The sequence below is a fragment of the Phaethon aethereus genome (genome assembly GCF_964289735.1).
Source record: "Phaethon aethereus genome assembly, chromosome: Z".
Classification (NCBI taxonomy): Eukaryota; Metazoa; Chordata; class Aves; order Phaethontiformes; family Phaethontidae; genus Phaethon; species Phaethon aethereus.
Window position 1 is genome coordinate 70850951 of NC_138577.1, and position 15166 is coordinate 70866116.

Below are 15166 nucleotides of genomic sequence, written 5' to 3' on the forward strand. Positions count from 1 at the left end.
AACAAACTGAGCCAACTGTAAACCCTGAGAGAGGTAAGATGTAAGTTGATTTAAAAAAAAAAACCCACAAAACACAACTTTTGGTTTTTTTATACCGCACAACTATGCTCTTTAAAACTATTTTTTCTTTCCCAAGTGGGCAAATTCTCTGTATTCACAGTGGCTGATGGAGATTTTTCATAGTTTCTGGTCATTTTTGGACCAGAAAAAAAACATGTTTTTCCAAGGATTTTCAAAACATTTTTGACCACATATGAAGATGACCACTATCACTACAAACAGATGAACCATAAAATAGTTTTTATATAGAGTCTAATAAAAGCTGAAGACAACATTTTTCATCGTGAAACTGGGTATTTTAACAGTCTATGTTGCACTACTATACCATATCATAATGTTTCTCCACCCCCACCCCCCATTAGGGATATTATTTTAAATCAACTTACCTGTACTAAAAGTTGCAAATATAAGAGCTGCAGTACAATGCATTTTCATTTCATTATTTAAAGCTCATCAGCTAAGAAAGAGCATGCACATGCATCACTGTATGAATGTTTAGCAATTGCTTAAAAAAAAAAAAAGAAATTCACTAGGCATGAAATAAGGAGCAAGTGTTGCGTGATACAGAAATAAGCAAGTATATGCTTGGAGGTTGTTTCTCTAAGCAGAATTCAAAAAGCAAATGCTTTAGTTTAAAACATTACTTTTCTTCCACTCTGTTGAATCATTCTTTGTATTTTTAAGAGTACTGCAGGCTAACCATTGGAAAAAAATTCAATATTTAGGGCCAATGAGAATACAACCATTTAAGTGGTTTAAAATGCGTACTACTAATGCTAGTTTCTTTTTTTGCCTTCTAAAAATCTTTAAATAAAGTTAAAAATTCATTAAAAATCTGACTTTGTCATTTGGGATTTCAGATCACCAATTATATTCACTTTGAAATTTCTCACATATCTCCAGTTCAAACTCTTTTAAATTTTTTTGAATTGAAAATATTTATCTTTGGTCCTGTTTTACTTATAAAAGAAATGTAAAACGTACGTTATTTTCCAAGATTATTGGACTATTTCAGACAAGAAAAATGCTTCTATTTCTGCAAGAGCTAACACATGCAAAGATATTCAAACGACCTTTTACCCACGTTACCTCCCTTTCACCTTCCCAGGAAGGGCTAAAAGGGAGATCCCTTTCAATATAGCAAAAAACTAAAATGTAAGTCAGAGTTACTGTGTTTTACTGAAGACCATGTACAGGCATGAAGCATCAACACCCCAACACCATATGAAAAATGCAAGTCTTCATTAAGAGATGTAAAATTATGAAGTTGTTTTCTTACAAAAGCATCATCCTTGATTGCACCCATCAGCAAATATCAGCATTGCTGGGGCCCAGAACAGAGTGAAATGACAGAGACATGACAAAGAAATACTGATTTTGAATCACACCTCAAGTCATTTTACTAAGTGTAAAGCCCTGCACAGATTTCTGTAATTCTTTGGGAAGCTATGAAAGCCAACTAGAACAGCAGCCTGGTGCAAGTCTACACTGGTGGACAATTTGACTTCAAACCTAAACAGAATTTGCATTTTGCAAATCACGAAGTTTTCAACATGATATTTTACTTATTTACAGGAAATATTGTGCCCATTCAATGTGGCCAAGGTGATAAATTTAATGAATTCAATACTCAACAGTAGCAACTGCAATTAAGTTCCATAAGTTGCAGTTCGATTACTATGTGTACACAAGACTGTAAATTCTTTGCTGTATTTATGCACCATTTAATGAATAGCAATTCACTGAAAAGTTCAAAGCCGGTATATTATTAAACTCTCAGATGTTCCTGAAGACATTATATACGTTGTGGGCATTTCAAGAAATGGTGAATGGCAATCTCTCAAAAAATTACATAAGCACAGCTAAATACTTGGTGGCATTCACAAACTTTGTTGACATTTCCTGTTCTGACAATCTAAGGCTTCTTCTACTGAGCCAAAGTAACTCCACCATTCACAGTCCAAACACTTCAAGTCAAACTTCTGATCTGTTTTAATGTCTGACTTAACCAAGAATAAGACAGTAATAGTATGAAAACAGACTTATTAATATACAATAGAAAGGCCACACAAGTAATGAAGTACTCAGTACTCCAAAGTACTGTAAGAAAACAAGCCCGACATTGCAGTCTCTAATTCTGAGCTGGGATTCAAGGCAATTACTCTCACATTGATGTCAAAGTTTCCATTACTAAAAATATCACAGGGAATTCTACATTAAAAAGCAGCAGTTCGGCATGGCTGTTGTAGGTCCTTACACAAGATGGAAGGATTTAAAACATGAAGAATCTGTATCCTTTTATCTATTCTGTGATAAAGCCATTCCTGGAGATAAAGTCTAAATATGAAGAATTTTTACTGTTGTTTCCGATGTCCTGCTGAAAACTGAATAGCAGATATAGCACTCTTGGATACAGTCTGAAGCACAATGTTTCCAGTCTGAAGCACAACTAATCCAAGTTCAGCTTTTGCTGTTGTTTTGTTTTAGATTCTGGATGAAACTTACCCCACAGCAGGTACAGCAAGCAGATAAAGCCAAGAGTTCTAAAGGTTTGTTTTTTCTTTACAATTGCCTAAGCAAAACTTGACCAAACACTAAATTAATCTTCTGCTTAGATGCTCTGTTATTCTAAGTCAGACGTTGATAAAATCTGTAATGGCAGTGTATTTTCTAGGAGGTCATGAATAATGGTTTGCTGACGGCAAGCAAAAGCTAGAAATTAATTCAGAGGATCTAACAAGAGAATTACATGCATAAGACTGATAGCAGGACTGTACGTCCGATGGATAAATTTTATGCACACATCCTCATTATCAAGGCATCTCTTTCTCAAAACCTCTGGCACGTTAGGCAAAACTCAGCACAGTAAGAGCTAACATTTTATTCTCCCTACCAAAGTACTCAGAAATAATACTTGTGTTAAAACTAATTTAATTGCTTGGAGAGTTAGGATAATCAGCGGAGAAAAATATCTTGTCTTAACCTGCTATGCTTTGTCTGATCTTTACTGTGAAAGAGGCAATAAAACAGTTTTTAATAGAAACTAATTCCTAACAGAGGTCAAGATTTTACAGTACTACCAGGAACTATTTTTTGGTTACTGTTTTTTAGTTTGTGTCTAAAAGAAAGGCCATATTATTTAAAAGAAATTTTATATCCAAAGCTATTATATGCTCAAGTCAACTAAAGTAAAGAGCAGAAAGTAAATCACATAACTTTATTGGCCAGCACTGTACATGATACTATAATCTCCTAAAACAAGTTTGAAACTTGGAGATCAACATCTGCATACAGATAAAGTCCTAAAGGATTGGGAGGAGACACAAGGAGAAGACATGCAGTACACATAGTGTTATTATATTAGAATTTGTAGAACTAAGAATTTTTGTCTTTTGATCTCCATTTGAGAGTGAAAATATTTCACAAAAATCTAAAAATAAACTTAAGGGAAAAGACTCTATGCGTAACAAAATCAGAAGCTATACAAAGTCTAAATCATATCACAGAAGAATGTGACATAGTTGACTGGAATGAGCATTCCAGTCACTTCTCAGTGTTCACTTAGGGGTGTCAGAAGAAAAAGTAAGAGATGACAGTACAGGCACAAAAACATAGCTGATTTTAATCCAACTGCTCTGCTTCACTGGGGGTCTATATTTTTTCCTACCTTTTTTTTTTTTTAATTTTATTAAAGTGACAGAGAAAGATGATTCTCCAAAATTCTTTCCCCCACAGTTGTTCTAGATAAACATACATTAAAAAAAAACAATAGACCTACAGAATCCTAGAATTATGTAGGCTGGAAGGGACCTGGTCCTATCCCTTGCTCAGAACATGGATGACTTAAGTAATGACCTAGTTTGTTCAAGTTCTGAATAACTCCAAAGATGGAGACTCCACAACCTCTCCAGGCCCCCTTTCCAGTGTTTGATTATCCCTACAAGTTAGTATTTAAAAAGATCCCTTCCTCCCTTAAATTTTCAGTTTCAGCTTCTTGAGTCTTCCAGCAGCAGTTTTACTAATTCTGCCATCTGACAGACAGCATTCATTTTTAATAAAAACATTTGATAGGCATTTAGTATACTTTTCAGAATACATTTAAAATTGTAATTGTTTTTACATAGTAAACAGAAGTAGCAGCAGCATTACCACACCTCAGTATACAGGTACTAATGCCTAGGAAACAGATTAGCCAACAAAAGCTAGTTCTGCCTTCCAACAATTCTGATACGGCAAATATTTTCACCTTAACAAAATGATAATGAGAAATATTTATCCAATACCACAAAGAAAGTTCATCAGATCTAGGATAAGAACTCACTTTTGATTAAAGATCTCTACTCAAAAAATACTTTTTAAAATGTCTGACAAAGTCTGTATTTAAACAGACTACATTTTCAGTTTTCCTTAAATGCCAAGAAAGAGATTTTTATATGTAACATACATCTACTATCAATAATAAGAAAATACTAATTATATAGTTTAAGTTACTATAGTAACTTATATAGTTAATATAATTATTATATATTCAGATGTGATGTACAAAGTCGCCATACTTTAAGTAAATTTATCTTCACAAAATCTTTCTTTTAAAAAATTAGATCACCTATAGAATTGTTGCTTTTCGTTTTATAGAAGTCCACCTAAATTAGAAAGCATAAATCTGTACCAAGAAGAAAAGCATTACAGAATTCATTCTGGATCTCAGGATAATTTATAATCATCTGAATTTAAAACCTGAAGATTGTTTGCTTTCCTAAGGGGTTCTCAGACTATCAAAACTGAATTATCATCAAGACACCTTTTCTTTGTAATGTCTAGAATGAACACTTAGAAATCCACATGCATAATAATGCTTATACTCAAAAAGCAAAAAACCAAGCAGCTCTCCAACAAAGATATGAAACACTTCTGATTCTTTCAAACCATGGTCAAAGTAATTTTGTATTTAATATTGATTTCAAATGAAATATAGTAAGAATACAACAGTACTGCCAATTTTCTTTTTTAAAAAGGCCCAGTTCAACTGCTGCTTTAATTACAAAATTTCACTTTAAATTTTGATGTCATGGCTTGCAAACAGAAGTTTTTCTGTCTTTCTACATATGCAAAAAAATCACACATAGCAAACTGCATGTAGAGGCCTCATACTAAATCTAGTTTCTTGCCTGAAGATTTGGTAGGACTATGAGTACTGAAGGCAGTAAGGGATTTGGAAAACCCCACGCATTCCATGGAGAACACTACTACCTGATGTGGGCTAGGCATTGGGAAGTGCCTACCTGCCAAAGAAAGAAAACATACTGTATTTGTAAAATGGGAATATATTCCTGTTATGAGAGAATTGGAAAGCTTTAAAATTAACATTAAAAACTAGGCTGTAATAGTACCATAAGTTTTCTCTTTAAAATGAACTTAACCCAGTTACACTACAGCAGTTGTGCTACTTGGAAACCTTATTTCAGTAACATACACTTCCTACTCCCTTCTACGAAGTATCTATGCCAATAATTCTAGATCCTTGTTTTTCTTTGCAGATCGAAAAACATACCGAATTCTTACTGAACATGTTAACGCATTTACTCTTAAGCTTTCAGAAGTCACATTGTTTCTTAAAAAACCCACAAGACAAATGTAAGTAAAACAATAGAACCAACCAGTTTTTGTCTTTAATTGCAGTTGTCCTCTGCTGGGCGTATGAGCTCCTCCTCCAAAGACAGCAGACCACATTTTGTTGTTAAGTGGATGAGCCATAATTCTATACAACTCATTGGTAGAATGTGTTGCCAGGCCGTGGATGAACAGACTCAGATAGACTGCAGTTAGAATTTCACAAAGTAAAACGGTGAGACCTGGCCGGGCTTCCTCACCAGCAGAATTCAAGAGACGTATTAGAGCTGTTATTCCTGTTTATTTAATTAAAAAAAAAAAAAAAGCATATATGTGTGTGTGAACATACTCTGGATTACCATGGATATTTTGACTGGCAACCTGTTATTTAGTACTTTCTAGTATAGAAAAAGTCTAAGTTTCTCATGCAGTTTTCAACTTCCTCTAAAAGTGGTATGCTATTTATTTTTAACAGTTCATTATAGCTTTTCAGCTTCACGTTTTAGACTAACAACTGAAGAAATACGTAGCAATTTCTCAAGGGGGGGGGGAACCCCCAAAAGTACTCAAATTTTGGGACATAGCTTAAATAAAACACTGCCAGCTTTAATTCAACTCCCTGGTACTGATTACTTACATGAACCTTTCTTCCCACCATGTCTCAAGCTCTCTTTTCTGGCTCCTCAATTCTTTCAGCAAAGGCTTAGCTCTTCATTCTCTACTTTTAATCCAGTGTCTCACAGTATATTCAATACATAGCATCCAAATAGTATTCTTAAAATAAAAATACTAATCTGCTCATTGACTTTCCTGTGGTGCTTGTTTCACCAGTTAGGTTTACAACTCTAGCATAGCATTCTAAGTTGAAATGCTATATTCCCACTTTACAGTAGTAAAACCAACCAAAAATCATGGGTATCAAGTTGAACTATGCATTGTCTGACAAGTGTTCTTTGACTCAACTGAACATCTTGTAGTGTTTGTATGCTCCCACAAAAAGTTGTAGAGTTTCATATGTGGCTCTGACTGTGTTGCTTTGTGCACATAAATGAAAATACAAACAGCAGTGGCCAAAGAATTCTGCTTTGTGTCATATTCTCCCATTTACACATAAAGCATGTGAAGCTATGAAAAAGAAATAATGAAATCAGTTCAAGGTGATGTTACCTACAAGAACAACTGCTAACAATCCCTTCTCTCATTTGTTAGAAATTTAACTCTGCAACTAACGAAATAAGGAGAAAACAGATGACAATCTGATTTCTCTTTAAAAATCTGTAGATTCAGTGACAGAACATTTTGCAGAAAAGAGAAAACAGTATAGTATGTAACACAAAGACCGCTTGAGGTTCTCCGAAAAGATGTTTTTTAATGTCAAATTTTCTTATTGAAAAAAACAAATCCCGTAATATGAAAGCATATTGTTTGGTTATGCTTAACGTCAGTGCTGTGAAGTGAAGCTCATACAGACATACATTACATAGCTTACACTGCCTCTAGTGTGACCAGTGTAGCTTCATTAGCATAGAATCCAGTACACATTAAGAACTACCTTAAGTCTAACATGGGTTTTAGAGCTGCAGAAAAACATTAAATCGTTACAAACTTCTCATTGCCAATAGTTTCAAGTTACTTCAAATGTTGTACATAACCTTCAATCATTCTGAGATGCAGCACAAACTAAGACAGTCTTTCGAGTCCTTTTCAAGAGTAAGGAAATAGAGCAATGGTGAGACTGATCTGTTGCCTGCAGGGGGAGCAAGTAGAGCACAGGACAACACTTCACCCTACTTTCCATTTACTTTCCCTTTTACTAGAGGCCCCACTAATTTTTTTTGGCAAGAGAAAGCAATATAAATCAATTTGACTTAGTGAATAACGCAAATTACTAGCCTACAGCTTCTGAAAAGTTAAGATAAAATTTGATTATAAGAGCGTATTTTTACCACACAGCTTTTACAAATACTAGTAGGAAGTCCAGAGCATAGCTACATGCTCTCACAGTGGATCCAGACAATTAAGTTTTCCTTAAGAAGAAAGAAAAAAATCAACTCTAGATACCTGGCCACTGAGCAGGTGATGTATTGGGAGTCACTGTTTCTTCTAAGCTTGCTGTTCTTAGAGAATGACGCTGAGTTAATAGCACTGTCTGATACACCGTTCCAGTGAACTGATTTGCTTGAAATGAGCTGTGAAACAGAAAAGTGGGATGTTGTATTTATAAAAAAAAGAAAGTTTTGTTTAAAACTATTCAAGTAATAGCCCCTTCTAGATGTAGGCAGGTGTGAGCACTGCCTTCTGGTGCACTATCTATTATTATACCATCGCTACAGTGAGACAGTGTATTGACCATTCTTTAAAAAGTAACTTTTCATAGACCTTTACCTGTAGCTGTGGCCATCACAAAGACATTGGTAGATGCAAGCAGAGAGTGATGCTGCTAAGGTATGCATTACATATATCTGTAAGACAAAGTTTTATGGAACATATTACACTCAAGATGAACACTGGTTAGTATCATAGCATTTAAGGCATTACAGATCTGTAACAGTGGAACAAGCACTGAACAGGGAGGATATAAGCATTCATGACAAAAATCACTTACAAAGCCACCTTCTCTTCAGAACCCATTTCAGATAAATCAATTAACTTTGCTGTGAAAGGGATGAGGAAGCACTCACGCCACCAATCAACAATCACACATCAGCTCTAGCTGCAACATTTTCAACTAAGAAACAGCAACGTATTAAACCTCTATACAACAGTCATAAGTGATTATACCCTAAGATGGTAGCAATATGTTGGCTCAGAATACAAAGGCTTTGCTTCAGAATGAAAATTATAATGCAGCTTAGTTTTTGACCAATTCTTGTGCAGTTCTCAGACACGCACACAATTTACTCAGTATCACACTGATCAGTATTTTTATCCTAGCTGACACTTTTCTTAATGTATCACAAAACATCCATATAGAGCTAGAGAATCTGTTGATCAAAAAGGTTCAGTTAAAAAAATGAGTTTATTATACTTATTTGTCTGTTCCCTCTGAAACTAAGCACAGACCAAGAACTGAGCAATGTCTTCAGTGTTCTCTAGAAAACCCCAGTAAAAGTAAACATGATTTGGGACCTAACACATACAAAACTCAGAGAAGATTTAACCTAACACTTTAAGTTTGGTTTCCAGTCCAGTGTTAAATACAGAAGGAACCTTACAGAAAAATAGCTTTAAAAAAATAGACTATATTTTACTGTATGAACTGTTATATATACTGTTTCACAAAAAAGTCTGAGTTTACTGCACTTCGCTGACAATCAGTTTTTATACTTCAAAACTTAATTTTACTTAGATCTAGGACTGAAATGCAGAGGTTACCATTAATATAACAGGAGTAATGTTCATATTGTCATGAAGACAAATGTGACACTGATAGGGTAGTACAACATGTTTTCTGTAACAGATGTCACCTTGAACAAATAGCCGGTCCTGAGAAAGGCCAGTCTATTTCAGCTTGTTGAATCAGATGCTCCACACCTCAACAATAAGTAATAATCAGTGGACATTATTCGAGCTCAAAATAAGTACTACAGGAAATATGTTCCACAGTTTTATTACTTGTCACAGGTAGGCACACCAAGAAGTTTTCATGCTGTCAGAAAAAGATTCATGACTTCAAACTGGACAATGAAAACAACAACAAACCCAAACAACTATAAAAAACACACCTTGTTGTTCTGAGTATCTGGATGAGGTGGCGAATCAAGGTTGATTATGGCATGTAATATATCATGAGTTAAGTTACCAAGATGTAGCAATGGATTAGCCACCACTGTTTTGGCACTAGCTGTGCAAGCAAATAGGAGAGGTATGGAGCTCTGCTCTGGTAGAGGGCTGGAAGGGATCTGTATTGACTGCTCCTAAAAACAAGCAAGAAACACACACAAAGTGACAGTACAGCTTCCTAAAGGGAACAGAAGAACTTTTGAAAGAGGGGAAGGGGATTCTAAACAACAAAAAAACTCCCCATAATCTACAAAAAATGTAACATGTTAAAAACAGTGTTACATTTATTATAAAACAGATGCATACTATAATAGGAAAACTTCAAGAATAATACAAAACACATACCCCAAAAAATCTAAAACAAACCTGACACCAAGAAAACACAAACTAAGCTCCCCCACATACCTGCTGAGATTCCTGCAATAGTAGAATTAATTCCATTCTGACAGATGCCAAACCTCCACCGTGAGAGCCATGAAGTATACAGTAACTAAGGAACATTCTTAGGAGAGACTGGTATTTCAGAAGCCACTGACGTCTTTTCTGAAAGTCTTCTTTCTGTAGCATATTTTTTTGCTGGTCAGCTAAGTCTTCGGTGTTTTCATGTAATGTAGCTTCCTCTGGTATCACACTAATTCCTGACTGTATCTCTTCTACTTCAACATTATAATCACAGGTCTTTTGAAGAGCTACCACTTCTCTTTCAAGCCACTGATAAAGCTGATACCTCAGCTTCCCACCATCTACCTCATAACCAGTGGACAGTGTACGAAGCTCTACAGTAAGAATTTTCAGGCACGCTCTAAACTTCAGCTGTGCTGAAATTACATCTTCTGATGGACTTAGAATATCTTTGTCATCAACTACACTAAAAGATTCTGTGTAGCTAGAACTTGTTTCGTATAATTTTTCAGTTTTCTTCAGGGGTTTTAACTTTTTCATTACCAGGGAAGAATCTTCACTCTCGTCACTTTCATCACTGTCTGACTGTAGTTTCAAGTGTTCATCTTGGAATACCACACTTGGCTGGCTCCAGTCAAAGGAAAGAGTTGAACTTGAGTGTTTTCCTGATGAACAATCTGAAGATGAACCTAAACCGTTCAATACTGGCTGTGACCAATCAACACTGGAGGACTGATCTTTTGTTTCCAACTCTTTAACCGGAGAAGATGGTGAGAAATCTTTACTACTATCCATTAAACTAGGGGATCTGCAGAATGACTTTGAACTGTTGACAACTTTGGGCATCTTTGATAACACTTCTAACGCCAACATAGGACAACCAGCTTTTAGATGAGCATATGCAGTGGTGAAAAACAGCCGTCTTTCGCCTAGGTTGATTTTGTCAGCTAATCCATTTTCTACTGTGAGGCAAATGTGTGTGGAAGATGTATCAGAAGAGCCAAAATGACGTCTCAACAAGAGAGGGTGTGTTCTTAAGTAGTTATAAAAGTTAAACACTGCAGGGTTACAACATGAGCCACCTCCTTCATCTGAAAAGACATTGTATCATGAGGAAAATCTACCATTCTGTACAAAATAATCCATCTGCAAATTTTAAATTCATCAGAAGGCTATTAGGTCTTAATATTCATTCTATTGTTTACTTCATTGCGCCCCCCTTTTCACCTTCCTTTTCACCTTTATCATTTGAGTATCTTGGGAGGGAGGACATTGCCAAACTTAATCACTACTAAAAAGAGAACCTTGTGTGGGAGAGCAGGTAAGACCTTTAATTTAAAACAGCTGCCATTTCTCTTCCTTGCAGTCAGGCCAGTTCTACTGTAGTCAAACAAGACCACATTCCTGTTCAGTTTAGATTTCTGAAATCTCCGTCACTAAACAACAATAAGATGTTACATCTTACTAAAGATTTTTACTTTAAAAAAAAAATTTTTTTTTTTTAATTTTGGACTAGTATTTGTTTTATCTACCTCTTAAAAAAATGCAACTTATAATAAAACTAGGAAATCCATAACATTTAGATGTATTGATATCAGTATTACATATATATGAATTGCATACAGATGGCACAGCTACTGCCAAAGTTATCTACAAGTAGATGAATTACACAGCGGTGCAGCACCTACACATTTTATTTTCGTGTCCAAAACCAGAACGTGAAAAACCCTGAAAAGATATGAGCATCAGCATAGGACAATTCACACAGCTTTCAAAGAGTCCATCTGAGCTGAGATAGACCCGTACTGTTGCCTCTATCAGGGGTTATGGCACAAGTAACTATACATAACAGGGAAAGGTACATGAAAAAGCACCTTTTAAGTAAGATAATAACGCAAAACACCACAAACAAGCCACTGAACTGATTAAAGAAGAATTAGTAACATTTAAAAAGTATTTTACACAGGAGGATGTGACCAAGAGGTAAATAACTGAACACTACATCCCTCATTTGCTCAAAATTATCCTGAGGCATGTAACTTCTACTAAAATCAGTTTTTAAAATTAATTACATAATTCTAGGGATTCAAGTCTTCATTTATCCCATCAGGTTTCTCTCAGTAGCCAGGACTGAAACCAGCTAGCATGCTAAATACTAAGGACTTGAAACATTTAACTTTCTTGAGAACATTAACTTTAGGAAATAATAAAACTGGTTCTTAGAAGGCCTATAAAGCTAGCAACTGAATAAGGAGAAGAATAATTTTAGGAGACTTACATGCTATTTCAATCACTACGTGGGCCTCCTTGTACCATAGAAAACATCAAAATATTTTCTATGGCAGTTTATCATTGTGGTCAACCATTCTTCCCAAGGACTAAATGCTACAAAACAATATGTCTTCCAGACTCTGCTATGTAACTGTGCAATCAGAGGTTTTTTCTCATGGAGTCAAATTAACTAACAAAGTTAATTTGCCTCATCATCTTTAAACTTCTGCTGGAAAAACAGCTGCATCACTGCAGGGTCATTCTCATTTTTCTGATACTCACATACCTAAAGGATAAATTAAATATCCATTCATAGGATACAGGATAATAAAAACACAGTCACCACAATTACTATAAAAAACACATACACTTGCTATAGCAAGCTATTTACTCACAATTGTGTGCAACTGTGCAATACCTGGTCTTATTCAGACTACGCTTTAAGAAACTACTACTTAAATGAACTAACAGTTAAAACGAACCTAACAGACAAAATACTTATATTCTTACCTCCTTCATCTTCAACAGAATGTTTAATCAAAGTGTCAAGAGCCTTGCTATAATCTTCCAAAATCCAGTAAGCCATACTTCGCAGAAAAGGGTCACAGTGCATGTTTCCTGAGCTCTCTTTTCCAGGAAACACACTTCCCAAAATTCTCTTCTGTAGTACAGATTTATAAGTACTAGATACTTCAAACTCCGACTCATAAAGTCTTGATATTACAAGAGCCAACTGAATGTCATTAAGTTTTTCAAGACAGACCTAATTGAAAATAAATATATTCAGAAGATCAAACATTATAAATTCTCCTCTGGTTAAAATGATCACAGGACAGGAAGTGACATGAATCTGTTCAGATTGAGATAAATAGGTCTATCAATTCCCTAAAAAATTAGCAGAAACTATGCAGAATACCTGTGGCAAACTATTATATGCAAAATGTGATTTGCAAATTCTTCAGTTTAAGTCTGACATGACTTTGAAATCAGTTGGCTTCAATAAATCATTGTCAGTGTTCACATGCCACCTCTTGAAGCTGGATGTGTTGGTTACGAAGCTTTATGGACCAAATCCTTCATTATCAAAATGATTAATTTCCTCCCAACTTTTCAATTCAAACAGACCCAGAACTAATTTTTTTTTTTTGTGAAGGGATTCTAGGAACCAACCCACATCACTGCCAAAAAGCCTTCATTTTCAGACCTGGAACTTCCTAATGAAAAACTGTTGTCTTCATATATGACAGGGCAAACAACCTGGAAGCAAGTTAGCAGTAGGTAGGCCTCTCAATATTATTATGGAGAAATTAACCATAGCACTTTTTAAGTACCACTAAAATGAGAGTAAAACAGAAACAGAATCAAAATGTAAAGACCAAGGATTTGTATTTGTCATTAATTTGGGAGGATTAGGGGTGGAGAGGGAAAGACCTCAAACAAACCAGAATCTTCAGGGGTCACAGTTATGCAAAATGCAAGTCATATACAATATATTTGTAAGTTTGGGACAGTCTTAAACATTAAAAAAGTTCATTATTTTATTACCTCCACTGCATCTTTTAAGTGTCCTGCCAGCAAGAAAAATGCTGCAGAATGTTCAAAACGCTGTTTGCCAAGCAAAGAAAAAGCATTCTTTAATGCTGCTTTACGCCATCTGTCCTCAGTAAAGTTGTTTCCAAAAAATTGTGTCATTTTAGTATCTTTTTGGGACCTGCATATTGAACATAATTGATAAAAGCATTATGTATTTTACGAGGTGCATTACACTCTTCATTTCCTCAGTTGCCAGCAGAATTTTACACACATCTTTTCAGTTTCATGCAGAGGCTCTCACCACACTGGGAGCATAGGAGGCTTCATATTTGGAAATAACAAAAACTTTAATAAATACAAAAACTAACTGTATCAGGTTAATTGAAAATACCAACACAGAAAAGCTCATTTTTCCCATGTGAGCTCTTAAGTGACAACGCAAACTACTTTTCAAAAAAGTTTACTTTACGTTATGAAATGCCAGTTTGAAAGAAAGACTTAATTTAGTTCTCTGAACTTAAGGTAAAATTCGTAACAAACACTTTTCTAGAAGATAGCCAGGTCGTTCCACAAACACCACAGGTAGTCTGCAAAAGTAAATCATAATTAAGCAATGATTGAAGTTACAGTATATTTGAGACTAAAACTTGAAGTATCTACCTTCAGAAATAACAACTAAATTACCTTAATTAATACAAGAAGCTTAAAAAACTTGTAAATACAAGAAGCTTAAAAACTACCCACTCAATGTAGTGACTAATTTAGAAATCAAATTTCTACTTTGAATGGTAATATTTGTGCTTCTTCTGGATTACCATCACATTCAACTTTTTTCCCAGAATTACACCAGACAGTATGAAACTCCATGTAAGAGCTTGCAAGTCTCCTACCTGTATAATCCCCAGATCACAGCTTTCTTTTTCATTGCGAGGTAAAAAATGGCTGCATCAAGTGGATCATTGTTTCGCTGAAAGGCTGCTTTAGCCACCTGTGAAGACAGTTGAACAGCAAAGAAACAACCAAAATTTAACTCAATTTTAAATGGGATCCTTGTTGCTTCTGGTATCTCATGCCCCATGGTGTTTGGAAGGTCTCTTTAATACAGGATCCCCTCCTCTCACTATGAGTCTGATGTAAGAATGCGTGAAGATACCACAGCTTCAACCGCTTTTCTTCGATATTATTTGGCTAACATTTCTCCAGTTCTAGAAGCTTTTTAGCAGAACAGATGGGAATGCCTACCTCTGAAATCAGTTCCTGAACTCATAACAAAATTAATTCATTAGTTGCTCTAGTAATCAAAGGATAGATGGAGTCTTGAAGAACAGGCTGGCACCAATCACACAGGTGAAAAGTTGTTTACAGGAGATGACTTTTGGAGGTTGGAAAGGAAAAAGGGGTAAATGGCAGCAAGAATAGTCCAAGACCCATGTATGGTAACCTTAAATGCAGGCCCAAAATACTCGGAATTTTTTAAATGCAAGGCAGGTTAAGTTTCATAAAGTGA

At 35.3% G+C, this 15166-nt stretch overlaps 1 protein-coding gene across 1 annotated transcript in view; it reads right to left on the reverse strand.

Moving 5' to 3' along the window:
• DMXL1 (Dmx like 1) overlaps positions 1 to 15166 on the reverse strand; it is a gene marked incomplete at both ends in the record, with an annotated part of 81626 nt that overhangs the window by 21467 nt on the left and 44993 nt on the right. The window contains 9 exons of the mRNA XM_082013019.1: positions 5229 to 5338; positions 5714 to 5966; positions 7732 to 7859; positions 8056 to 8132; positions 9396 to 9587; positions 9859 to 10946; positions 12637 to 12889; positions 13672 to 13837; positions 14550 to 14647. Of these exons, the coding sequence (XP_081869145.1) occupies positions 5229 to 5338; positions 5714 to 5966; positions 7732 to 7859; positions 8056 to 8132; positions 9396 to 9587; positions 9859 to 10946; positions 12637 to 12889; positions 13672 to 13837; positions 14550 to 14647 (2365 nt within the window). The remainder of the gene's footprint in view (positions 1 to 5228; positions 5339 to 5713; positions 5967 to 7731; positions 7860 to 8055; positions 8133 to 9395; positions 9588 to 9858; positions 10947 to 12636; positions 12890 to 13671; positions 13838 to 14549; positions 14648 to 15166) is intronic.